Raw genomic sequence first — 21,748 nt, 5'->3', positions numbered from 1 at the left:
TTTAAGGTGCTTTATCTTGGGCGGACAGTGTGGCGCATTCTAGCCAGAGCAAGACAGACAAATCACGTATTCGATAGCTGCACTTTTGGACTATTTGTGATACCCATGTTTGATAGTGAATGCAACACTGTGAATTGCAAATTAATCTCAAACTGCGGTATGGCTGTAAAGGGCAGGAATCACCCAAGCAACTGGAGTTATTTATAGTAATTATAACATGTGTTGTTACATCTAAGGTGTGAGCTGATATTTGGTTTAAATAGGTCAAATAGCTCTTAAAATAAAACTACTTTGATATTTATCTGCATGTACTATCAATTTACTGATTGTCACAGGATAAATATGTGAACAATACCTCTGCGTTTTTATGAAGGAAATATCATGATCAGCTGAGCTGTCATGCTGTGCAAGTATTAAAAAAAAACATTTTTTTTATTATATATATTATCAAATCCTGTTGTGTTGTTTAAGATAAAATGACAGAACTTACACTCAAGTAAATTTGGTCTATGAAAATGATCAGTGGGATATACTGATTTCCAATGCCCCCTAGTGTGGTAAGATGCTGGTGTTTAATACAGCAAAAGCTGTATGTTCACAAAAACTTTGAAATCCAAGTTTCACTTTAAATTAACTAATAAAACCAGCAACGCATGACCATCTGTTAATTACTGATAAGGTAGCTTTGAACAACTCTCTGTGATATCCTTGCAAACTTGAGTATCAACATAGTATTGCTTAGAAAATGTACCATTTGATTTGAACTCTTCATGGCAGTGCTGCTATACATATAATGTGCAAATGCAAACTGTTTGGCTCTTATACTCAGAGATGGCTTTAAAGGAGAATGAGCCATCACTGTCAAGATAAGTGTGTCTGTTTAGGGAAAGATGCGCTGCAAAGAGCCCAGTGAAGGACAGATAAAACATCTGCTTTGCACAGAGAGAACATTTCCTCTTAAATTACCTCCCTATACCTGACAGAGAAAATGTGATATCTTACTCTCCCTAACTCCCCAAAGCCTGAAATAAAAGACTCTAACATGATGAGAAGAGTTATGAATAGGACCATATGAGACTCTTATCAAGTGTCCGATTACCGTTACCTGAAAACAAATCTATTTTATGTCTCCTGGAACATTAATAACACAACTAAACAACTATTCTCGTACAATATTGCATATGCACATACTTTTATGAAGCTTTTTCAAATGTGTAAGTATGAGTTGGTGTCGAAATGCTGGACAAACTAGAGAATTATTGTAAATATAATACTAATAAAGCCAATCACTAGTGATATGAAGGTAACCGAAGACACATAGCAGACCAGACAAAGGGTATCAAAAAGCTACTCTGGTTTCCTAAGATACTGTAATAGAAGTCATGAAATATTCAGCTGGTAAATTACTTGGAAGTTGTGAGACTTGGTAAACAAAGTGCTACCTGCTTTAATTTAGCAGTTACATAATTAACAGATCTTCATCAAAAGTAACACAATCTGCTGTAAGCAGATATTCAAAACACCCTGGTGGGTCTCATTTTGCACATGTGATTTATGGATTGCTCCTTCAAGTTCAACTGTAATGATGCAACAAAACATTTAGTAATTCACTATTGGTGATACTACAACAAAGTGTGCAACTGCGTCAAAAAAAAAAAGTAAAGTGCACAGCAAGACAGAAGATGAATGTTTATGACAGCGTTTTGTTACATGAAAACTTGCTTTCCTTTCTTTTCTGCAAAAAGTATTTTACTTTTTAAATTGTCCACCTGCGTCATGTACACTAATATCACTGGCTTAATGCATTGGCTTTCTTAATCGATCATACATAAATTGGCTAACATTTTTAAAAGTATAACTTACCATGTCTGAGACTACAGTATATGGCATTAATATATCTTAAATAATGAACACAATAGCAAGCAAGACTCTTTAGGACAAAATCCAACTTGACTCATAAAACTTTAACATGATTTTAATGCACTGATCACTGGATAATTGCACCTAACATGCTTCCAGTGCAATCCGCTGATTTCAGTGTAACTAAAACAATACAAATAACAGCCATCATAAATATAAAGAAAAGTATTGTACGTCTTATGTGAACAGAGTCTTACCTGCAAATGCCCCTGGTACATATTTAGCGGAGAATAAAAATGGTCCCGGGCTATGGATCACAGCTAGATGAGCACAAGAAATATGATGACACTTCTAATGTGCATGCGTGCGAGAGTGTTCTGAAAGTACTGAAAGAACTGCTCTTTAAATTGAGTCTAGTTAGGGAAGCCGACACACTGGAGCTGTCTCGTGAACCAAGTGCTGAATTTACGCGCACCCGATAGCTTTCGTCACCGATGCACTTTATAAGGTGAGGAGGCTTCCAAGCTTCACGCGCGCCGGCGAGTGTCTTCACCAACTTGCTGAGGCGCGCGATGGATGCGCTGATCGCTCGAGAATCGTGCCTACGTCATAATCAAAGACCCGGTGTGGCTCTCGGCGTTTTATCTTAGTTGGTCTGATTCTTCAGCAATTCCTCCCTCCTTTATCAGACCCCCCCTCGCTCTCTCTCTCTCTCTCTCTCTCTCTCTCTCTCTCTCTCTCTCTCTCTCTCTCTCTCTCTCTCTCTCTCTCTCTCTCCTCTCTCGACTGTTCGTCCCCTCCTCTCCCCCAACGGATTTAGGCGGAGCCGGTTCCGCCATTCACAGAAGCGTGAATTCTGCACGCGCAGATGCTCAGTCCAGGTGTTCTCATCGTTTTAATGTTCAGCTGTAGCGACTAACTAACTAACTAAATCAAGTGAATAGCTATCTCGGTCCTCTTCGTGTAATGTTCCTCGTGTCTTCTTAGCAAGGAGGCGCCACTTGCATTTGTTTTGCTTTTGTTACACAATAGTTGCCAGAGGTGAGATAAGGTGAAGAAATGTAGCAGAAAACATGCTTATTAAAAAACATGCAAAATAAATGATTATTTGCTTGTGTTTAGATAAAAGGTTTTGTTGACTTGCATCACTAAAGGGAAAAAGATAGACTGCTCTATTGAGTAATTGCAAATGCTAGGCTATATAAAAAATATTTTAACATACAGTAGGCTACATTTTTGTGTAAATTTGAATATTGTGCAAAAGTTCATTTATTTCAGTAATTTTGATGATCATGGCTTACAGCTTATGAAACCCCAAATTCAAAATTAGAATATTGTGAAAAGGTTTTCATAGCTGTAAGCCATAATCATCAAAATTATAACAAATAAAGGCTTGAATCTCACTTTGATTTTTATATTGTACAAACTGTATATTTTATCCCCTAACCCTACAACTAAATCTACCCATCACAGAAAACTTTCTATATTTTTACAATATCAAAAAATATCACTTATTTTTTGACTTATTTATAAGCTGTTTCCACACACACACACACACACACACACACACACACACACACACACACACACACACACACACACACACACACACACACACACACACACACACACACACACACACACAGACAGACACACACAGACACCCACACACACAGTAAAGGCACATTATGTAGTTTGTAGTTTCGCTTCTGGTTGCTTATTCAAATCAAAGGCGTAGCTTGATGATGCCGTGAATAAGCCACAGCCAATGGAAAGCAATCCGACAATCAGGCAGAAAACTTAATGGATGAGCAAATGTATTAAAGTTTTATTAATTTTACCATTGTATGAAGCAGTTTGGAACCACAAGGACTCTTCCTAAAGCTGTCCGCCCGGCCAAACTGAGCGAACGGGGGAGAATGGCCTTAGTCAGGGAGGTGACCAAGAACCCAATGGTCACTCTGACAGAGCTCCAGCGTTTCTCTGTGGAGAGAGGAGAACCTTCCTGAAGAACAACCATCTCTGCAGCACTCCGCCAATCAGGCCAGTATGGCCTGTATGGCACGCGGTTAATTTTAAAATATATTGTTTGGTGGAGAAAATGCTGTATTGCTGTTACTACAAATTAATATTTCGGATTAATATAGTATCTGAGGCATGGTACAAACATGTTACTTGCAGTAAATCAAGAAAACGAAAGTCAAACCTAAGACTAACCCAATAAAGGCATCTAAACAGTTGCTCACCTGTCTAATAAAACACATACTATATTATAAGTGTCTTTGGTGAACTGATTTTTCTTTAAACATTGTTGGGAATATTTGGGATAATGTGAGTACACAAGTCTACAAAATATATAACATTGCTCTAGTGGTTTTGTTTATTTTAATCGACAAATCTACTTTAACAAGATAAATCTTAATTGCAAAATAAATATTTATTTTGTCATTAATTGTATTTTCCCAAAAATTTTAATTGATTTTTAACATCTTCTTCACCAGTAATAAAATGCACAATAGTCTTTTCTGTTACAATTCTTCTATGAGAATCTCTTCAAGAGAATGGAACAGTTCTTAAAATGTAATATTTTATTATCAATGAAAAATATTCCCTCTATTCTATTCATAAAGAATGGTGATTAGATTAATTAAATATTTATAAAAGAAGGCAAGAATAGATGTCCTCATTTATTCAAATCATCTCTTAAGATTTTTACAATACTCTGAGTATGATAAATGTGACCGTAGTTTAAAAAATGTAAGACTCTGCTCTATTTTTGTCCATTCCATTCCATGTGATGTAGGATATCATCTTTACATACACTGTCATATTGTACTGTTGACAAGTAACTGACTCAATTGAGAGGCTTCATGGGTTGGGTTAGTATTCTGCCTTTGAATACAGTCTGACAGCTGTCTAAAAGGTATTCATTGTTTTCTGTCAACATAACAGCTTCATCATTTATCCCATATGAGAGTCAGATACCTAGCTGTGTTTGCTGTCTGTGTTTGTGTGTCCTGCTTCTTGGTTATAAGGACATGTGAAGTCACTGACAGATCTATGGTGCATGGCTGAGAGGGGTTTAGCTCCAAGTAAGGGTTTCCAGGCCTGGATGGGAATACTGATGTCACTCAATGACACGCCAGGCTTGAAAACAGACCAGGACGCATGGAAAAAGTGACTGTACTCCAGTGACATCATTAGGTGAGCTGTGGAAAAACAAAAACAGAATACACAGATGTGACATTGTTTCATATTATTGATTGGAAATCTGAGCTAATATGATTTTTTTTTTCTTCAATATGTTTTGGTAACAACTGTAATACATTTTGATTGTTATAGATCTGCATTGAGTCTGAGTACAATATGGTGCTTTTTGCGATTTTGAGAGTATAAATAGAAAGATGAAAATGACAAATGAAAACAAATTTTTTTGCAATGAAAATTCAATGATCTAAGGAAATAGCTGATGCACTTCCTGTTTCCTGACACGGCAAATACATTAACTTTGTTCTGTTGATTTGACCCCCCCCCCCCACACACACACACACACACACACACACACACACACACACCTTTTTTCCTCCATTTTGCTCAAAGGATGCAAAATATAATTTTTTTTAAAACTTTTATTGCATGCAATAATATTGGAAGGTACTTTCACTTCAAGGTAAAGAGGCGAAACTCTGCTTCATCTATATTTTATCTTTCAATTTTAAAATCGCGGTTTGCTGGGGTTTTGTCATTAGTAGGCCTATTTGACTCAGGTTTGAGGTAAAAAGATTACTTTGATGAGCAATTTCTCGCTTTACTTCAGTAGTGTAATATAATATAGACAGAAGTAATATAGGCTGCAAGCACACACTATAATGTTTCTCAAAAATGCATGCTGATGCCTCAGGAACAAAACTTCAGTAGCATTTAATTCTCTTGTAAATGTCACCAATATGTCACTGAATATAATTTTAAAACAGTAGCTCTGTGGAAATGGATAAACTGATTAGGAGACTGCAGTAATTGTCAGTCCAGCTGTAACTCAGTAGGCATCAGGGATTTCTTAGACGTCCTGTACTCATTAAAAAGGAGGGCATGATTTATTGTCTATAATTGCAATACTGAATCATAAACGATTGTTCATTGCTTGTTAAATTTGAGTCATCTTTTGTCCTGTTTCCAGTCATGTAATACTGTCTGTGTAATGTAAGACTGATGATCCTGCTAGATTATTGATCGTAATAACAAACAGAGAAAGGATCAGCCCGATACAAATTGTCAAAATTTACGTACAAGCGAAACGAGGAAGAGAGATGCTCTGACTATCTATCACTATAATAAATACTGTCTGCCTACTAGACCAAAGTTTGAAAGCTAATTTCATTCACCATTGATGCTTTAAATGAATAGTAATGGCAAGTGCAACAGCAGGTCTTGTTTTTAGAGCTTGTTTCTACTTTGTTTTGTGTCGGATCTTGTGAGATCTCTGCTGGCTTTCAAAAGTATTTAAACATTAAGATACAGCAACTGGATCCTAATAGGACTTTATCCTATTTCTTTTTGAATCTTAAACTACAGATGTTAAAGACATGGTTCACCAATTCTATAATTACTTGCTAACTGCATGCATTTTCTGTCCTGCAGAAGTACTCAAATCTGCAAATTTAACAATACTTTACTGTAAAATTGCATGACATATCTTGTTAGATCTTAACATTTTTAAAAATTTTCACTGTATATCGTAAGGGAACTTACTGGTTAGGGGAACTTCACCAATGAACAGTTATTTGTTTGTTTGTGTGTTTTTTAACCCACTGCAGTCTTTTAAATGAAGACAATTTTTACAGTGTATAGACGTTTTTAGACGTTTATATTTTTTCTTTCTGTTGCGTACATGAAAGTAAGTTTACAGGTATGGAACAACATGAGAAGTAGTAAATTTTTTGATGAACTTTCCCTATAGAGACTAAGAAACTCCACATAGCAGGGTCTGTACGTATATATCTCAGACACAATGAGTTTCTTCTACTGTCAACTAGAATTAGGCATGTGACCTCCCCACCTGCACACTGACTGAGCCATAATTAGCTGTCTACTGTCTATAATATCTCACGCCTCGGCACATTCAGATGCCATATACGTAAAGAGAGTTAATGTGTATCATAATTTGCTAGAGGCCTTCAAATCTGATAAAACAATGTTAACAATGTCACTGTTTTTAAATAAAAATTGTATCATCTCTCTGCTCCATTTAATGCACTTGAAGTATTTTTGTATTTCTCTGGGGGTAAATGACAGTTTTGCTTCATTTGAAAGCAATGACAGTAAGACTAAAGGAATGTTGGACTGAGAATCTTGAGGGATTTAGAGCGCATGATCTCATTTCCTAGTGTATTTTTAAAGCCCAGATGATCCATCTTGGGTCCATAAATCTCTCTTGCATTGGGAAGAACCATGAAGCATCTTGCGAAAGCTTGACGTGAGGAGTGCAGCGCTGGTAATGAACTTTGAAATGGGAGTGAGCGGCAAGGGCTATCAATTATAATAACAGCCTTCCCCTCTTCCAGACAGAGTAACATCCGTCCCCATTTTGGTCCATCACCTCTGCCATGTTTAGCCTCATTAAGCAACTCTCTTCAATAAAACGGGGGCCAAAGGCCTCATCACGTGGTTGCACTGCTTCAAGTCAATAGATTCACATTTTGGCAATGTCACATATTTATATACCTTGGCATATTTTAATATTTTTATGACAAATGTCTTTAAACTCCTGTAATTGAATTGAATCCGAATTGCATGTTCAACCATAGATTCGACGTCAATGACATACAAGTGTTTACGATTAAATTAGTTTGTGCTTTAAACTTTAAATAGTTCTTAGAAATATACACTTTGAAGTCATGTTGATTTCATATATTTTTTCAAAAGTAAAAGATTTATACTATTTTATATGCTTTTAATGACTTTAAAAATGCAAACAATTAAAAAAGTATTAAAAGATGTACCTTGATAACACATAATACTTATTATTGTAAAAAAAAAAAAAAAAAAAAAAATTCAACACCTATTGAAAATCAGGTTTATTGGCAAAATACAGACTTTCAGCTGTTTGCCATGAACAAATCAAACAAAAGTAATTAAAATAGCTCAACACAACAAATGTTTCAAGTAGTTTCCCCAAATTCAACTGAAAATGCAACTTTGAATGACTTCTGCAGTCTCAAAGTCATTTAACCCCTTCATGGTAAGCATCTTAGAACTTTTGCTGTTATGACCTGCTACAAATGAGATGTATAACCAGACACCAGCTTCTGGCAGAGTTTCTGAGGAATCTTAGTCCATTCCTCATTAGCAATGGCCTCCAGTTCTATAATATTCTTGGGTTTGCGTGCTCCAACCGCCGCCTTCAAATCCCACCAGAGAGTTTCTGTGGGGTTCAAGTCAGGTGAATCTTCCAGGACTACTTCTGCAACCAAACCTTGATGAAGGTATGCTTGCATGGGATCATTCTCCTGTTGGAAGGGTCCAATGACGCCCCAGCTTCAGCTTCCTCACTAACGGCATGACGTTTTCTCCTAGGATTTCCTAATATTTAAATTACTCCATCTTGCCTTCCACACACTGCAGGTTTCCAGTGCCAGAGGATGCAAAGCAGCCCCAGAGCATCACCGAGCACCACCATGCTTAACTTAACTGTAGACAGTGTTCTTTTCAGCATATGCTTCATTTTTCTTCCTCCAGACATACCGCTGTTTAGTATGCGCCTTACTGTGCAGCTGAAACCTCAGTGCCTGTTGCCACCAAGTCTTGCTGCAGGTCTCAAGTGTTTTTCTGAATCTGCCTTCTCAAAAATCTGGTTGCAGTCGTTGATACAGTAGCCTAGCTTATTTTTTCTGCCCGTCCAGGTAGTGTAACCACTGTTCCTTTAACTTTGAACTTGCAAAATATGCTTCCAACTGTGTCTCTGGGAACATTTAGTGCCTTCGCTATCTTTTTGTATCATGTTCCTTGTTTGTGAAGGGGTGATGATATCTTCTCTTAACTTTTTGGACCATTCTTTTGACTTCATGTGTTCTAGCTCAACACACCTGGTGCAACTAATGAAGTCTTTGATTAGTTGCATCAGATGTGTTTGAAACAACTGTACTGTTTTGAGGGATTCTATTCAGGGATTTTAATAATTTTGAGACTGAAGAAGTCATTAAATGTAGAATTTTCAGTTGAATTTGGGGAAACCATTTGAAACATTTGTTGTGTTGAGATATTTCAATTACATTTGTATGATTTGTTCAGTGCAAACAGCTGGAAGTCTGTAAATGTAGCCAATAAACCTGATTTGCAATGGGGATTTAATAATTTTGATTAAAACTGTATATGCATTGCATTTTTCATGTATTTTTGAATAAATCAATTGATAGGACAAGAAAAAGGCCATCACGTCATTGACCTTTCTTCTACAAATTTCAACAATTGAAGCAAAGCAGAAACACACAGAAGTCCCATCTTTGCTCCATTCTGATAACCGAATGCGTCTTTGCTGTCCCTGAGGACTCACAAGCCTGTACATGTTGCTGTGATAGAGAGACAAAATTGGACAGACAATTAGTCATGATTAGTCCTTAACACCCAGCAATTAATTATGGGGTGACACATTTGTAGGCCTGCTTCAAGATTTAAGAAAACTTTTTAAGACCAGAGCAAGCAGTATTTGACACTATTTGACACTGCATTGAGAGCATGAATACACTCTATGCTGAGAAAGAGAGATACTTTAAACATGGATAGAGGAACACTCTGTATATGGAGTCTAATCTACATGATGAATTATCATGCCGAGACGACATTCTTTATTACAGCCGCCGAGGAACAAAAGCCCACCGTGAGGTGAAAGGGATCTGAAAATAAGATATTACAGTAGATGCATTACATGAAATATATTACAAATAGCACTGAATAATTCAAAACTATGTGTGAGCCTAGTTTATAAAATTAGAAGTGTGAAGTGTGTTGCCAACTGTGGGATTAATTTCGGAGAGTTTGCTGTAGACCTTTCCACTGTTGTGACTACAAAGCAATGGCTAGGCCTCAAGGGACAAAGCTTTTCGCTTAGCCAATGGTTCAGCAAATTGGTTACCAGTTTGTTTCAAAGTCCTGTCAAAAGTTGCTTCCTGGAAATAATTTGTGTGGTTTTTGCCTCTGATGAGGTGTTTGTTTGTAAAGATAGGGGTTATGTCAACATTAAGCAGAGCTGTTTTTAGGAGAGGCATAGGAATGGGCCCATGAGGACCTTTCAGAACATGATGACAAACAAAATAGCCATTCTCAGGGGCCACACTTAGACTGAAGCGACGGGACATGATCTCCTGATTTACAAAGCATGAGATCAGCTGCTTTCTTGAGCCAAATCTTTATCTCCACCATCTGCCAGTGAGATTCAGCTTATCCAAAATAAAGATTACATTTTCAAAAGAGGGGGGTTCTTTTGTTTTTTGAGTGTATTTCTTTTTTCTTTTGTTTCTCTGTGCTTAAATAAGAATCAACGCTGTACAACACAGTAGTAATAGAATGTGTTTCTCGACTTACAATGGCTGCATGACAAATACCCAGTAAAGAACTGAAAAAGTGTGATGCTTTTCCTTTTTTTCTGTCTTAAGTTAAACCAAATTAGAATTGTATGCTCATTCTCTCTTAAAGAATGTGACAAAGTAGACTCAGAAACAGACTCACAATCCATAGACAAAGTTTAATTATGTCAGGCAGGCACAGGTCAAAACCAGACAGTAGAAAGGATCCATCCATCCATCTTCTTCCGCTTATCCGGGGCCGGGTCGCGGGGGCAGCAGTCTAAGCAGAGATGCCCAGACTTCTCATGACCATAGTTGAGAGTAGGAACACACCCTCCTTCTTAAAAAGAGGGACCACCACCCAGGTCTGCCAGCCCAAAGGTACTGTCCCCGACCGCCACGCAATGTTGCAGAGGCATGTCAGCCAAGACAGCCCCACAACATCCAGAGACTTGAGGTACTCAGGGCGGATCTCATCCACCCCCAGAGCCTTGACACCGAGGATTTTCTTGACTACCTCGTGATTTCAGCTTGGGTGATGGACGAGTCCACCTCCGAGCTCTCAGCCTCTGCTTCCTCAATGGAAGACGTGTCGGTGGGATTGAGGTTATCCTCGAAGTATTCCTTCCACCATCCGACGACATCCCCAGTTGAGGTCAACAGCTGCCCATCTACACTGTAAACAGTGTTGGTAGGGCACTGCTTCCCCCTCCTGAGGCGCCGGATGGTTTGCCAGAATCTCTTCGAGGCCAGCTGGTAGTCCTTCTCCATGGCCTCACCAAACTCCTCCCAAGCCCAATTTTTTGCCTCCACAACCACCCGGGGTGCAGTCCGCTTGTCCAGCCGGTACCCGTCAGCTGCCTCAGGAGTCCCGCAAGCCAACCAGGCCCGATAGGACTCCTTCTTCAGCTTTACGGCATCCCTTACTTCCGGTCTCTACCACCGGGTTCAGGGATTGCCGCCTCAACAGGCACCGGAGACCTTACGGCCACAGCTCCGAGTAGCCCCGTCGAAAATGGAGGTGGAGAACATGGTCCACTCGGACTCAGTATCTCCAGACTCCCTTGGATTCCTCCCAATCACGCCCCTCCAGGTGTCACTGTCGCTGCCCATGTGGCCGTTCAAGTCCCCCAGTAGAACGACGGAGTCCCCAGTCGGAGAACTTTCCAGCACCCCTCCCAGAGACTCCAAGAGGGCCAGGTACTCTGCACTGCCGTTCGGCCTGTAGGCGCACAAGACAGTGAGAGACCTATCCCCGACCCAAAGGCGCAGGGAAGCGACCCTCTTGTTAACCGGGGTGAACTCCAACACATGGCGGCTGAGCTGGGGGGCTATAAGCAAACCCACACCAGCCCGCCGCCTCTCACCATAGGCAACTCAAGAGTGGTAGAGAGTCCATCCTCTCTCAAGGAGTGTGGTTCCAGAGCCCAAGCTGTGCGTGGAGGTGATCCCGACTATCTCGAGTCAGTTCCTCTCAACCTCACGCACACTCTCAGGCTTCTTCCCCGCTAGCGAGGTGATGTTCCACGTCCCTAGAGCTAGTTTCCGTGTCCAGGGATCGGGTTGTCGTGGCCCCCGCCTTCGACAGCTGCCCGATCCACTAAGCACCGGCCCCTTACGGTCCCTCCTGCAGGTGGTGAGCCCACGGGAAGGCGGCCCCACAGCGCTTCTACGGGCTGAGCCCGGACGGACCCCATGGGGGGAGGCCCGGCCACCGGGCGACGTCATGGTCCTCATTTTTCCATCCATCATAAAGGGTTTTTGAACCGCTCTTAGTCTGACCCGTCACCTAGGACCTGTTTGCCTTGGGAGACTCTACCAGGGGCATATAGCCCCGGACAACATAGCTCCTAGGGTCATTCGGGTACTCAAACCTCTCCAGTTCAAGGAGGGGGGCAGAGCAAGGATAACAAGTCCAAAACACAGGCAAAGAGGGTAAAGGCAAAAATACAAAGCACAGGTAAAATACCAGAAAAGTAAGTACTAGTGAGATTCACAAAGAAGTTAAAGTATTTGAAGACCTGGGCTGCATCCAAAATAGCATACTTCCCATAGTAGGCTAAAAAAGGTATGCGACAAAAGAAGCATGTCTGAATTCACAGTTCTCTTAAAAGAGTAGGAAAAAAGTACCCGAATGACATACGACATACTTCTTCATGTGAGATTGTGAAGTGCACATGTGTCTGTATTCAAGAGATGCGGATCTGGGCATGGATATGGAAGAAATTAAAGGAACAGTTCAAGCTAAAGTAAAAGTGTCAAGTTTTGTTGTTCCACAGCTGTATGGCTTTACTCTCTGGAATACATAATGAGAATTTTACCAATGTTACTCTTTTCCATGTAAAGAAAGTGATTAGAAAATCATAAAATTGGCCCATATGTGCGCTGTATATAGTCTTCTGTAAGCATAAAAAAAGAAACAAGCTAAGATTATATCCTAACAGAAAGTCATTTTAATATCTCCCCAAGCTCTCTTCGGCGCCGTCATGAAAGCTGCAGTAATATTAAATTCATAAACACATTTTTTCAATATTTTTTTTCTAAACAAATCAGCCCTTCCATTCACAAAAGTGGTCTAAATGATTAATTGAGCTTCGACTAGTTTCTCAAATTCAACTCATTGACTCAATGATCCGATCACTGAAGTTTAAGAATCCATTTGCCGGGAACACTTTACGTGAACAAGAATTTGAATTCTGGTCTGTTTGTCAAGCAAAGCTATCATTTTACTTCAGAAAACTTATATATGAAAACAATAATATCACTGAATTTTAAGTGTCCCCAACTAAGCCAGCGAAAGGTGACAGGGGAAGTCACACAAGTTTGGGGTACACTAAATTATGACAAAATCTGTTAATTTAAAGCATTTCCAACAAACAGATAAGTGGAAGCAATGTGATTCAACATCACTATGACCTCCCCTGTCAGGTGATCCAAGCCATGTAAAATTAACACACACCAAGCTGTCTTGAACAGCTGTGTGCTGTCCATATAAATTAAGACAAGATTTGTTGAAGTGTTACTCCATCAGCTTTAATTTTAGTGCTTGAATGCAGACGTATGTTACACAATCACACCAAAGACTTGGGGCAGAAAATAACAAGGGAATGTTCTCATTAGTGAAGCGGTAGAGGGAGCCAGAAGGTGGCTCAATTATAATACCTACATCTGACAAAAAAGTGAGCGACAATATCGTAATGCACTTGAACTGTACAAAGCTAGGTCTGACTGCCTCTTAATCGCTGTTTCCGTGATAATGCCTTGCCCTTTTTTTTCATGGCTTTGACATTCCCAAGAGTATTGCATCTTTCTCACTCTGATGCAGTGTAATACCCTTGACGAGGAGACTCAGTCTCAGGCCCTGAAAACTGACCAATTAGAACTGCATTATTGCCTTCTGCAGTATATACTGGCTGTGGTCTGCTGTTATTTGGAGATTGTATAAGATTGTACACTGTGGCTATTCACTGAACAGTTATAGATAAAAAATAATTCTGATAAAATAAGCCTAAATGTATAATGTGCACTGATAGCATAGCAATGAATGCTTTGTTCAAATTGCAGTTGAATGTGGCCCAAATCAGATTTTTACCCCTCACATTTGACAGATTTTTTTAGACTAAAGCTTTAACAGGAAAAAAAGGGTGTGGACAAAGACAAAAGTTGGGGCACTTTAATGTAAGTCCCAAATGTTGTCTTTTAGCCTGGGAAAACCCAGACCACTTCCGGCAAATTTAGATTTGCTCTGCAAGTGGGTCTGGCAAAGAGCCCATTGAAACCCATTTCCAAATCCGTCAAAATCGCGGCACCAATCAGAAACGTTTTACACGATGACGACAGAGCAGAGACGGTGACGCAGATTTTGTACATTACAGAGATGGATGCCGCCGTGGAACATCACAACATCACTCGTTCGAATCAGCTATCGCGTCTGTTTCAAGCGATTTAAAATGGTCATTTTCGTTAACACAAACAGAGAATTGCTGAGAGTCTCAGATGTTTCTCCGTCGCTCTGCATACGTCATGTCATTCATCGCTCTGATTGGTTTTAGATCTATCCGACGTCCGTTGGTGACGCCCCTGTGGAAATGAATTGTCTATGGAGCTTTGCCAGACCCTTACTCAGTTACAACTGAGAGTGGTCTGGGTTTTCCCAGGCTAGTTGTCTTTATCATTAGAGCCACAACAATAACATCTATCATGAAAAAAACTATAAACCATACTTATAGGCATCAATGAATGAGGGGAGGGGGGGAAGGTAAACATTGTCTTGTGTTTATTTGAATAATCATGTCATTGCGTCCATTATCAAATGTGCCACTGTATCATTTGAAAAAAGACAATTTAGTATGGAGCAGATGCGATGGAATGTATGGAGGCCCAAACCTGCAGAAACATTTAAATAAATAAATAAAAGTAGGCCCCTAATACAAATCATTTTATCAAGTCATAGATTGCCTTATTTATTTTTGTATTGTCACATTTATTTATGTATTTATCTGCATGTTTGATTCTCCATACAAATATGAGTTTGTATAAATGGCGCTGTTTCATGCTTGGAGCAATAAAGTAGGTTAATTATTGGACCCAGTATAACTGTGAATTGGTTTGCGAGTACATTTACTGAGGTGTTCTTTCATTTTGAAACCACAAGTGTGAAATGGTGAGTGGTGTTTACTGGGGTTCAAGTCGGACTTTTGAGGCCTGCATGTTCAGTTCTTCCACAAATCTATATCAGATTCAGTACCATTTTTTCAACCATTTTTATTTAGACTTCGCTTTGTGAGGGGCATTATCATGGTGGAACAGTTAAGGGTCTTTCTCAAACTAATGTGGAAACCCATAATTTTCTAAAATATTAATCCATGCCTATTAGACCTTTACCTGAATTAAGTGGCCTATAAATTAAGTGCTGTCATTTGACCATATTGTGTATGTATCTAAAAGTATGTCCTTGTCCTGTTAAAGCAAGCATTTTTGGTTATAATGGAGGTCCATTTATCTAACCCTGAGGATATCATCAAGGAGGAAATGACTCAGACAGGAACAATGTTGAATCTACTACAATGTTCTGTTTGAAATTAATCTGCTGTAACTTTCTTTGGCTATCTTTATACAGCTGTGATGTGTATAAATGAATGACCAAAAGAATAAAGAATAACATATATTAAATAAGCAATGAGATGTCATGTACTTCTTGGTTCATAAAAAGTACATTATTTGGGATGGAAATGACAACAATAACCAAAAACACTAGCTAAAGCACCGGATACATTATTTATATCTACCATGTCAATATACAGAGTATATCTAACACATATTTTTATTGTTTAATAAGGAGCGGTTTCATATTTAGTGGGTATCAAGTGATGAATTCAGAAATTAACAACAATAGTCTATTAAAACTGCAAAAGCTTTCAGGCAATATCAAAACAAAAAGTTTGAATGACATGAAAATGTAAATAATGTATGAGTTAGTAATGAGCAAATAATTAATTTTGCAGTGAACTAACCCTTTAATGTATTTGGCTGGGCTCTTCCTTTTTTCCCACTTGGAAAGAATATCAGATCATTCTGCAGTGTTTCGTGCATTTCTGAAGGGTTCCGCACTGCCAGCTATAAAAGTTAACCTACTTAACCTCCACAAATTGAATAAGCAGTGAATTATTGAAGTCTTCCTTCACACCTACCCCTGTAATGTGCATTAATGTTCTGACTGCATTACTGTACCCTGTGTGCGGATGGTTTCTCATTCTTCTCCTTCAGTGACTCAGCATCACAAGCGTAATTGGAATTATTGCACAACCAGTTGATCCTTTATTGCACAATCCATAAATTAGAATGCTGCACACAGGGTGAATGAGCATTCGCTTAATGCTAATTATGGTCAAGTTATGGCCTAGAAACTCTAGTGCTTATCAGTCACCATTCCAGGTGACCTCTCTCAACCTTCCAATGGGACCACTTGGATCAAGGGTTTTACACAGTGATGCAGAATAACACAGAGATCTATCTATCTATCTATCTATCTCTCTCTCTCTCTCTCTCTCTCTCTCTCTCTATATATATATATATATATAGATATATATATATATATATTCAAGTATAGTTTAGCTCTGTTGAAGATTATTTATCATCATAAAGTGAGTGTTAAGTGTTATTTCCCTCCTCTGACCTCATTAGACTGAGACTACAGCAGCGAGATGGTTCATATAAGAGATGTCAGCTCACGTATCGAACTGAGTCCATCAAGCCTAAAGGTGCAACCATGATACACAATTCTGACCTCTGCAGTGCTACCATGCAGTAGAACAGACAAATGTCCACTGACGCAGCACTAAAATAGATAATTGAAATAACTGTGGCTAATTCTTTTCATGGTCCCTTTAACTTTTCCCAAAAAAAGGAGTCCCTGTCTGGGAGAAGTACCTCTTAGGGACCACTGTTGTCTGAACTATTATAGAATAAAAGGAACTTTGATTAAATATGCAGAGAAATGTGTTGTACAGTCTCAAGAAGAGCTCTGAAGAGCCACAAAATCCATTTGAGGTTGTGTTTTTTTTTTTTTTTTGAAAGAGTGTCCATTTAAACTGAACGTAAGTTAAATAATTGAATGATTGTCTCTCTAGATTTTCAGCTTTGAGTTTATTCACAAATAATCTTCAGGCTGCTGTGCCCGAGACTTCTTCACATTTCTCAAAAGGCAAAAAGTATTAGATACTCTCTGCTGCGAGAGCATCGGGTTTGAGGTGCATGTCATGATTGCATGCATTCAGCTCTCTCAGAAGGAGTCTAAAGTGCCAGGAAGCATTTATGCATGTGGGAACAGTCTGTTATGAATATCCAAATGAAATTTTAGAGGTTTTGAAATACTAATTCTTAAGGGAGCTGATGTAAGCTAATCTCAGCTCAAGCACGCAGTGTCTTTCATTTCTGCCTCTTGTGAACCTGTTTTAGTTTTGATACAAATGTGTACACACAACATGAAGATGCTTTGATGAACATTGGCACAAGTATATATAAATAGCTTTATGTGCTCTAAATGCCTCATGGATTTTTAATAAAGAAACAATGAAATCATTTTAGGTCGCATCCAAATGTTTTTGTGGTTGATTCTGTTCTCTGAGACTGTACTGTATGTGAACTTTTAGTGTTGTAATTCATCAAAAAGCAATAATAAACCCACTGTCAATAGACCATTCTCTAAAGACTTACAATTATATTGGGAGAAGTAGGCTTGTGATTATTGTGCATAAAAAAATTAAATTAAATCGGGAGATCAAATTATTTATACAAAACAATAATCACATAAATATGTTCAGCATTTCATTGTCATAAAATGTCATAATAGAAGCCATAAATCTGAACTAATCATATTGGCAACTATGTTGTGTGTTATTTATTCCACATGTAATGGGATTGAGTAATTGTTTTCCATCTTTACCGATCTCTAAGTTGAAGTATCCCATTTACATTTATATTGCCACTTATAGTAATACTGCTCGGCGGGGTCAACCCTGAGTTTATAATGTGTCGTGGTGACTGCTTCACTGGCTAATATGCTTCTCAGCCTTCATCCATAAACCTCAGTTAAAGCTTGTGGCTCAAAGCTCCAAATCTATGGAAGTTGGATCTGTTTCCTTGGCATGGATTGAACAACTGTATATTGCTAAACTTATTTTAGTTTTTACTATGTGTGATTTAGGTAGTGGAATTATCTGAAAATTGTTTGGGACACAGTTTAAATGAGTTTGGATAAGGGGGAGACGCACTAGACTGAACTTTTAAGATTTAGATGAGGTCACACCCTTACGGAACAAAAATATATGGGAATATACTGTAAAATATAATGTATAAACTAGTGCTTATATTTTTCAATATACTGCAATATATGCATTGACCATGTATGGTTATATATTATACATAAACAATATATACAGATTTTTAGTTCCCAGAATGCTTTGCTTCTGACTGTTACAGTTTTTCTCGATTGCTTAAACACATTTCTTGAAACTATGCCTTGTATTCTCAGAACAGTAAACACAAATCCATAACGTCTCACCCAATTCCCCAAACATCCTATTTTCAGGTCAAAATGAAGCTCTATATTCAAAACCATTCACTCTTGCTGAAAAACCTAACTTTTCCCTCTGACTGGACACACAAGCCATCAAAATCACACACACTACAACATAGTCTTACACACTGGTGCAATAAATTCAAAACAACATTTTCAAAACTGGTAAGTTGCTTGTGGTTCTCCCCCCTCACAAACCTTTTCACTTGATGAACACAAAAGACACAACCAATGGATACATTGGCACATTTTTATACATTCATGTACTACAGAATACAACAACAACAACAACAAAAAAAAAAATTATATTTACTTACGTAAGATGTGTGTGAGCATCATATGACCGTAAAAGAGCACACACAAACCTTATTCTAATATGGAATTGTACTGGAATGGTAAAGAGTGTTGGTCGTGACAGGAGGGCCTCCACTCAAGGATACAATATGATGAACAAGTCTAAGAGTTCCACGTATGGTTGAAATACCATCATTGGCCTAGAAAGATAACATTCTGGGAGTCAAGACTATAAAGGAGAGAGGATGCTTCACTGTCACACTCTGCAGACACATGTGTGACTGTACGACTGCTGGCCTTTTCTTGCAAGAAAATAAACCTCATCAAAGACAATTGGAAAAGTTTGTCTCTGATTCAGTGATAGAGTTTTGTTTGCCACCACACCTCCCTGAAGCTTCTGATGATGGAGGCGACGGTGAAGCGACTCAAATTTGGCTGTACTCGTTGCCCAGACTCCCTCATAGTCATACCATGGACAAAGACATGGTCAACTAAAGTGGCTTGAATTTCATCCGAGACTGCTTGTCTTCTTGCCCTTGCCCTTCCTCCTTCTCTTTCTTCTCCTCTCCCTCCTCGACCTCTTCCTTCATGACTTTCTGGATCCATTGTTCCAAAACTCAACAAACTGATTCGGGCCAATTTATCTATCTATTGAAGGATCTGATTGATGTGTGTTACATTTTGACTCTTAGTGTTTTCACCTGGGCAATTGTGTGCTAACTGAGCTGAAGCTGTGCTGACTTGAGTGAACAATATTGAATACTAGTGCTTTCTAAATGATCACATGGTGTAGGCAATGAGAAATAAAGGGATTTGTGTGTAGAGTTTTGCAGTGACAGTTCAACAAATCTGACTCATGTGTCAAAACCAGGCAATAGTGTTTATAGTTTAGTGAAATGGGTGTGCTTTTTGATAAATGGCATTATGGTTTTGAAATTTTAGTTCAAAAGCCTGGTTATAGTGTTTAAGCAATCGAGAAAAACTGTAAATGAGAGCAAATGTTAAAATTAAGTGTTACTTAATGTGTTTTGTTCAATATTAGTATAGGGAGAGATCTGTCAGTGTTTACTGTTCTATTATTTTGGAATTTAAAAAGTTTTCTGGTATGTCTGAGTTTTTTGGTTACCATTGTGCTGAAGAGTAGAGCCTGCAGGTTAGGTTTACGATTGGCTTAAAAGCAATCAAGACTATAATTACTATATTTTAAAGGTAATGACTGTGCCCTCCTTAGCACATGAAAGTCTCTTGGCTAAACACTTCAATACATGCAGGTGTGTGTGTGCTCTTGGTAATTTGTTTGATGATGATAATATGAAACATGATGTAAATAAATCAAATTTGCTTCATTCTTCTTCGTTCTTCCTCTAGACATAGGCTACCACTATTTAGTACGTGCCTTACTGTGCAAGCTACATTAACCTTTCATTATTGTTATATTGTAAACACAGAATATAGAAAAATATAGAAACTCTGTGCACCAAAATGTTAACATATCAATGCATATCAACATTGTGATTAAAGTTGTGTTTCCTTGTGTGACCAGGATCTGCGATCTGAAAGGTTGATTGATGAAAAAGAGAAAATGAGAAGGAATGTGGATATTTGTTTAACCAGAAACCATTTAAGGAGATTATATTATCAACAAATAAGAATCATTTGCTTTTATATAGGCTACACACTCTTGTATATTCATATTCTCTGATCGTTCAAACTATGTTTCTTCTTAAAATCAATTAATGCAATTGTCTACAGCTATTCAACTTGCCTTCATGCATGGCTGGAATGATTTGTAAGCTCTAAAGGGCAAACATGACATATTGTATTGATTATAACTTTGCTTACTTCAGAAACCTGTGGGCTTGATCATAACTTTTGAATTTCCACTCAGGCATGCCTTCGGTTTTAAGATGGTCTGTGAAAAACCATAACAGTGTTGCATGTACATTATCACCTCACATCAACAGTGGGTATACATCTTAAAAGTCCTGTCGAACTCTTTAAGGCCTCATGAGCTGCATGAATAGTATGTCTGCTATTGTGACTAGTGCTAGCATGCTTTCCATTTCCAGAAGAGAGCTTCTTGCCAATGGAGCTTTTTCAGAGCAGCGCCATGACAGGTATGAAAGCGAGGCTGCGAGGGATAGACTTACCATGTTTTCAATGGCATCCGCTGTAAAAAGCTATATAAATCTCCCAGATCACTTTCCTCAATTTTCCTTAGCTCAAGTTGTCTGGAGTTTTAAGTCTACTGAAGTTTCTTGGAAAGATATTTTTGCAGTGTTTCGTCAGCAGAACAATCCAAAAACACATTAAATAACAATACAACCCACTGAATCAAAGATGCCAATCAAAGATGGTGCTGCTGTGAATAAGGTCTGTTGAGTTCAATTGAGTTCAGTTTAAATTGGTGCGGGGTTTAAAATGCCATCGAAATATTTTATATAGGCCTAATACATAATTTGAAGGCAAACATTTAGGACGAGGCGTACAGTTAAAATTGAACTGGAAACATTTTCAAGTAGGACTAACAAAGTAAAGTGAAATATTAAGTAATTAAGGGCCTTGATCTCCATTTAAAAGTGCCTTTCCTTTTTCATCAGTGGCTAACAACTCACTATCAGCTGGGGAAAAAGCAAACATCGTAAAACGTGTGCGTGCAAAACCTGGCGTGTCAGCGGGAAATCAAAGCAGGAGAAAATAAATACATTTGCACGGGTGTCAGTGAACGGTCGCTTTAGTTGTGTAAAAAGAATGACCTCCATCACTGAGACCAAAATATTTAATCTCAGAGTGCAGCAAGGATGTACATGGATTATTATATCCGACAACATTGGGCTTAAAATAGCACAGAGAACACAAAAAAACAAATGTTGCCTTCATGGGAAATCATTTTATAGTTTGATAGAAAAGGTTTAGCACAGTCGTTATTTCTTTGTACACAATTTTTTTCCCCATTATT

The 21,748-nt window shown here is 38.5% G+C and overlaps 1 protein-coding gene across 3 annotated transcripts in view; it reads right to left on the bottom strand.

Moving 5' to 3' along the window:
* pex5la (peroxisomal biogenesis factor 5-like a) overlaps positions 1-2,619 on the bottom strand; it is a 97,437-nt gene extending 94,818 nt beyond the window's left edge. For 2 of the 3 annotated variants that reach the window (XM_079628419.1, XM_079628420.1), the window contains exon 1: positions 2,118-2,517. In XM_079628419.1, the coding sequence (XP_079484545.1) occupies positions 2,118-2,138 (21 nt within the window). In that variant the 5' untranslated portion in view covers positions 2,139-2,517. Of the gene's footprint in view, positions 1-2,117 lie in introns of all 3 variants that reach the window. The other variant, XM_079628418.1, reaches the window with a different exon arrangement.
* Between the last annotated feature and the right edge of the window lie 19,129 nt (positions 2,620-21,748).

The sequence above is a fragment of the Phoxinus phoxinus genome (assembly GCF_949152265.1).
Source record: "Phoxinus phoxinus genome assembly, chromosome: 11".
NCBI classification, from domain to species: domain Eukaryota; kingdom Metazoa; phylum Chordata; class Actinopteri; order Cypriniformes; family Leuciscidae; genus Phoxinus; species Phoxinus phoxinus.
This window is presented reverse-complemented; position numbering and strand designations above follow the sequence as displayed.